At 40.1% G+C, this 6,000-nt stretch overlaps 1 protein-coding gene across 1 annotated transcript in view; it reads right to left on the minus strand.

Moving 5' to 3' along the window:
- LOC132098212 (taste receptor type 1 member 1-like) overlaps nucleotides 1-2,512 on the minus strand; it is a 39,034-nt gene extending 36,522 nt beyond the window's left edge. Inside the window, exons 1-3 of the mRNA XM_059504404.1 lie at nucleotides 2,503-2,512; nucleotides 970-1,090; nucleotides 552-846 (exon numbers count right to left, since the gene is read on the minus strand). Of these exons, the coding sequence (XP_059360387.1) occupies nucleotides 552-846; nucleotides 970-1,090; nucleotides 2,503-2,512 (426 nt within the window). The remainder of the gene's footprint in view (nucleotides 1-551; nucleotides 847-969; nucleotides 1,091-2,502) is intronic.
- Between the last annotated feature and the right edge of the window lie 3,488 nt (nucleotides 2,513-6,000).

Here is a 6,000-nt window from a genome sequence, read left to right on the forward strand (position 1 = left end):
CCAACTTCTGCTCCTGTGAAACGAAGTGATATTTCATGTTCATGATCACCCTGGTGTGCTAAAAAATTATAAACATGAATGGGAATATACCTCAGAGCTATTTTTCTCATAAAAACAATTCTAGGAGTGCCAATAATTGTGGCCAACTGTGTTTTGGAGAAAAATATTTATTGCATAATGTGATTTTCTCCCCACTTTTAATTCTTTTCCTTCAATGAAAGGTTAGATTTCTGCTAATTTTATGAATTAGATCAAAAGGAAGGATAAACAATGCAGATTTATTTTTACAGTCATCTTTGATCATATTTACCAAGGGTGCCAATAATTCTGATCACAACACTTTGTGTGTGTGTGTGTATATATATATATATATATATATATATATATATATATATATATACATGATATTTTGGCGAAACTTCATTTTGTTCAAATGTTTGCTTATATATATATATATATATATAGACACTCATAGTAACTTGTTAGTCCTGAACAAAAGGTGGGGAAAAGGTAGTGTGTAAGTCTTTTGTTGTGTATACTGAATAATTTACCATTGGTATAAGGTCCATTGTGATCAGTGGTGCAACAGATATAGTTCTTGAGCTTCCATATGGTCCTGTTAAAGCAATCACTTTAGGCTGATAGTTGAGTTTTTGTTGAGGTTTTATTGAGCCATTCTTTGAGATAAAACTTAAGACTGAATGGAAATTCCTTGTGTTAGAACAATGGTCAAAAATGTCATAGCCCAGAGAAACATTAGGCAAAAGAGTTGTGGAATTATTAATCTCCTCAACAGCAAACCTCATTAATTGCAACATTTCATATCCAGATTTTGAGGTACTGTGCCTTAAAAACATCAGTGAGGAAGTTAATAGCATGTAACTGAATATTCAGTTCATAACTGAAATTTTAAATTATTTAAAATAATCTGTACTAATAACCCTTAAGTGGTAAAAGATCCTTGCTTACCTGAAACATTCAGTGGTCTCCGGGTTGAAAACAGGTGTCACAGTGTCAATTTCATGTAAAGCAAAAAGGCCACCCAATAAGTAATCTCCCTCCAATCTGAATTCAGATGATGAGCAAGAAACTTTGAAAAAGAAACAATTAGTAAAGCACAAAAGGAAATTGTAAATGCTACTGAGAAGCATGGTTAAAGATGGACTGCTGGTCATGAAGCAGAAATGTGCCAAGCTGTTTGAGAGTAGTCAGTCTAATATTATTTAATTATAACTTAATTTTCTTAAAACACTATTAAATTTGCTTAAACCACCATTTTCAAGCATGATACACATGTCAATTTCCATGTCAAACTCACAAAGTATATGTTAATCAGTTATTAAATAGAGCATTACACCACAACGGTCTCCTCATATAGCAAATTATACAAATTTTTGAATCTACAAATGAAACAAGCTGTAAACTTCTAAACTCTATGCAGGGCTTTACAGTTGGATTAGGATCACAAAGGTTTTCCAGTTTAGAGATAATTAAAAAAAAACAACCTGTGATCACTGTGTGAGGTGAAAATATGCAGCATCTTTTGGGATAAAAGTGAAAAATGTAATCATTTTTGAGTATAACTGTTAATGTTCTCCCTGGAGGCTGGAAACCAATGAAGCTGGAAACCAAGCAATAATTTTGCTTAACCTAGTTAGTGCATATATTTAAATGTTTTACATATCTGACATTAATCTAGATTTGTGACCTCATAAGTGTCACATTTAACCACCCCTGCCACATCCTAACACAGACTTCTAAAAAAAATTCTATCTGAACTGTGAAGCATCTGTGCTCTATTATTTGTAGCTACACCACTAGAAATCCTGGTTTGTGTAACAATCCTGAGACATAATTGACTTATTAAAATGTGCTGTGCATTACACAACCCTGTATGTATATCCCAATTTAATATACATTTAGTGGTTTAGGAGACATATATACACATACAGTGGGTACAGAAAGTATTCAGACCCCCTTACATTTTTCACTCTTTGTTATATTGCAGCCATTTGCTAAAATCATTTAAGTTCATTTTTTTCCTCAATGTACACACAGCACCCCATATTGACAGAAAAAACACAGAATTGTTCAGATTTTTGCACATTTATTTAAAAAGAAAAACTGAAATATTACATGGTCCTAAGTATTCAGACCCTTTGCTCAGTATTTAGTAGAAGCACCCTTTTGATTTAATACAGCCATGAGTCTTTTTGGGAAAGACGCAACAAGATTTCTCACCTGGAATTGGGGATCCTCTACCATTCCTCCTTGCAGATCCTCTCCAGTTCCGTCAGGTTGGATGGTAAATGTTGGTGGACAGCCATTTTCAGGTCTCTCCAGAGATGCTCAATTGGGTTTAAGTCAGGGCTCTGGCTGGGCCATTCAAGAACCATTTTAGCTGTGTGCTTAGGGTCAATGTCTTGTTGGAAGGTGAACCTTCGGCCCAGTCTGAGGTCCTGAGCACTCTAGAGAAGGTTTTTGTCCAGGATATCCCTGTACTTGGCCGCATTAATCTTTCCCTCAATTACAACCAGTCATCCTGTCCCTGTAGCTGATAAACACCCCCACAGCACGATGCTACCACCACCATGCTTCACTGTTGGGACTGTATTGGAGAGGTGATGAGCAGTGCCTGGTTTTCTCCACACATACCGCTTAGAATTAAGGCCAAAAAGTTCTATCTTGGTCTCATCAGACCAGAGACCTTCAGGTGTTTTTTAGCAAACTCCATGCGGGCTTTCATGTGTCTTGCACTGAGGAGAGGCTTCCTTCGGGCCATTCTGCCATAAAGCCCCGACTGGTGGAGGGCTGCAGTGATGGTTGACTTTCTACAACTTTCTTCCATCTCCCGACTGCATCTCTGGAGCTCAGCCACAGTGAGCCACAGGCTTTCCTAATCAAGTCCAATGAAGGTGTAGAACCATCTCAAGGATAATCAGAAGAAATGGACAGCACCTGAGTTAAATATATGAGTGTCACAGCAAAGGGTCTGAATACTTAGGACCAAGTGATATTTCAGTTTTTCTTTTTTAATAAATAGGCAAAAATCAACAATTCTGTGTTTTTCTGTCAATATGGGGTGCTGTGTGTACATTAATGAGGAAAAAATAACTTAAATGATTTTATGGCTGCAATATAACAAAGAGTGAAAAATTTAAGGGGGTCTGAATACTTCCCGTACCCAGTGTGTGCGTGTGTGCGTGTTTGTGCGTGTGTGTGTGGTGGTTTTATAGGCTAACATTAATGCCGTGAATTTTATGCGAGCAGATAATGGTAGCCAGTTGTCACAAACCAGGATAGAGACAGAGGGTTAGTGAAGCAGATGGTTTATTAACAGGATGCAGTATGACAACAATATGGAAAGTCACTGAATTGATGAAGCCCAGAGCTCTGGTGAGTGAAACAGGAGTAGACAGCAATGGAGATCTGAGGGCAGAGAAAGAGTAAGTTAGAGGAGATGAGTCTGGCAACAGTTCAGAGTAGTGAAGGTACACTGGACGCCAAAGTACTGGCGTGATGATGGCTTTATCCAGGTGAGTGATTGCTGGGTGCAGGGGATCAGTACTCTGGCGATTGGAATCCAGAGTAATTAGGATCAGGTAATTAGGATCAGGTGCTGGTGATGATTGGGGTGGCTGTGACTGTGAGTTCCTGACAACACTGCAAATTGATGAACATAGGTGTGATGTGCATTTCTTTCAGCTCATTAAATTAATCTTGTGGCATCATTTTGGATTAATTGTGGAGATTTGATAGAAGTGGCTGGAAGGCCTGCCAAAAAGCATTGCAATAGTCCAACCTGGATAGAACAAGAGCTTGAACAAGAGTTGTGTTGCATTTCCTGAAGGAAAGGGCCTGATCTTCCAAAAGTTGTATAAAGCAAATCAGCCAGACCAGGCAGTTTTAGTAATGTGGTCTGTGAAATTCAACTTATCAATCACAACTCCAAGGTTTTTAGCTGTTTTTGAAGGGGTTATGGTTGATGAGCCCAACTGGATGGTGAAATTTTGATAAAGTGAATGGTTTGTTGAAACCACAAGCAGTTCTGTCTTAGCCAGGTTGAGTTTAAGGTGATGGTCCATCACCCAAAAAGAAATGATTTTGCATTTGCATTGCGGGACTGCCCAGTTTCGGTCTGCTAAATAGTGATGCGTGGCCAGCTGACTTCAATAACAGTTAATCAGGCAAATATAAAAGTGGTAGTTTTCACCTCCGCAGCCCTTGTGTGTAAAGACCGATGAGTGTAAAGACCATCAACTCTACCTGCATGATTCCACCAAGCAAGGACACTGACAAGGCACTTGAGTATTGCTTTTCTACACTTTTTTTACTTTTTGTATAGCTTGTTCTCAAATACTTGGGTCATTTGTACTCACTATGCGCTTTCAGATCGCTACTATCACTACAAACACTCGGAGAGCACGCAATGTACGTCGAAGGAAGGCCTATCCGAAAAAACTACGGCCTGTCACTCTGACCTCTACTACTACTCTCTCTATTCCAGTTGGTCTCTGGAACTGGCTGTCTGCTGTTAACAAAGCAGACTTAATTTCTTCTATTGCTACTCATTCCGGTCTCTCCGAGTCATGGCATTAACTAATACTTGGATCAAATCTGAAGACACTGCTCCTCCACTAATTTCACTTGTTCCCACACTCCTCGTACGACTGGGAGGGGTGGAGGTACTGGTCTCCTTATATCAAAAGAATGGAACGATCATCTACAGGTAACGGTTCATTTGAATCACATGCAATTACTGTAACCCACCCTGTTAAAATCCACTTTGTGGTCATTTATCGTCCCCCAGGTCAATTGGGAAGCTTCTTGGAGGAGTTGGATGTGCTGCTATCAAACTTTCCTGAAGATGGTGGTAGTCTGGTACTGCTTGATGACTTCAACATCCACCTAGTTAAACAGGCTGCTGAATTCAACACTCTTCTCGCCTCATTTGATCTCAAGTGAGTGTCTACTACAGCAACTCACAAATCAGGCAACCTCATTACTGCTAACCTAGCACTTACTCCTGAAGCGGCACCAACTCCAATGCAGGTCACCTTTCGATGGAACCTACAATCTATATCTCGCCTATACTCTGTGGTTTCATCCTCGCTTCCTTCACTCTCTGTTTTTAGCTCTGGACATGAACCATGCTACTGGCACTCTTTGTTCCACTCTAACCTCTTGCTTGGACAACTTTTGCCCACTGTTGTCTAGACAGCACGCACCACCCTATCTGCCCCCTGGCTGTCAGATGTTCTCTGTGAACATCGCTCTAAACTCAAGGCTGCAGAGAGGTAATGGCATAAATCAAGAGACTCTATCGACCTCAGTGTGTATCAGTCTCTCCTCTCTTCCTTCTTTGCAAATGTATTCACTGCTAAAACATCATACTACCACAACAAAATTAACAACTGTTGTGACGCTCGAACACTCTTCACCATCAGTGACAGACTGAGGATTACTTCACAATGACTAATGCACACTCTCTCTCCTCCTTCTCTCCATTTTCAGAGATGGACGTTTCCAAACTTATCCGGTCCAATCATCCTACTACTTGTCCACTTGATCCAATCCCCACTCACCTCCTTCAAGCGATTTCTTCTTCAGTCATACCTTCACTTACTCACATTATTAGCTCCTCTCTTCACTCTGGAAAATTTCCCTCAGCATTTAAGCAGGCTCGGGTAAGCCCACTGCTTAAGAAACCATATCTAAATCCAGAAGTTCTAGAAAACTACAGACTGGCATCCCTTCTTCCATTCATTGCAAAGACCCTTGAGTGAGCGGTGTTCAATCAGCTCTCTGTTTCTTGTACAGAAAAACCTCTTGGACCACAACCAATCTGGCTTCAAAAGCAGCCACTCAACTGAGACTGTCCTGCTCTCAGTTACTGAAGCCCTGCGACTGGCAAGAGCAGCTTCAAAATCCTCAGTACTCATCTTGCTGGACCTGTCTGCTGCTTTTGACATCGTTAATCACCAGATTCTCCTGTCCACC

The sequence above is a fragment of the Carassius carassius genome, chromosome 21, assembly GCF_963082965.1.
Source record: "Carassius carassius chromosome 21, fCarCar2.1, whole genome shotgun sequence".
Classification (NCBI taxonomy): Eukaryota; Metazoa; Chordata; class Actinopteri; order Cypriniformes; family Cyprinidae; genus Carassius; species Carassius carassius.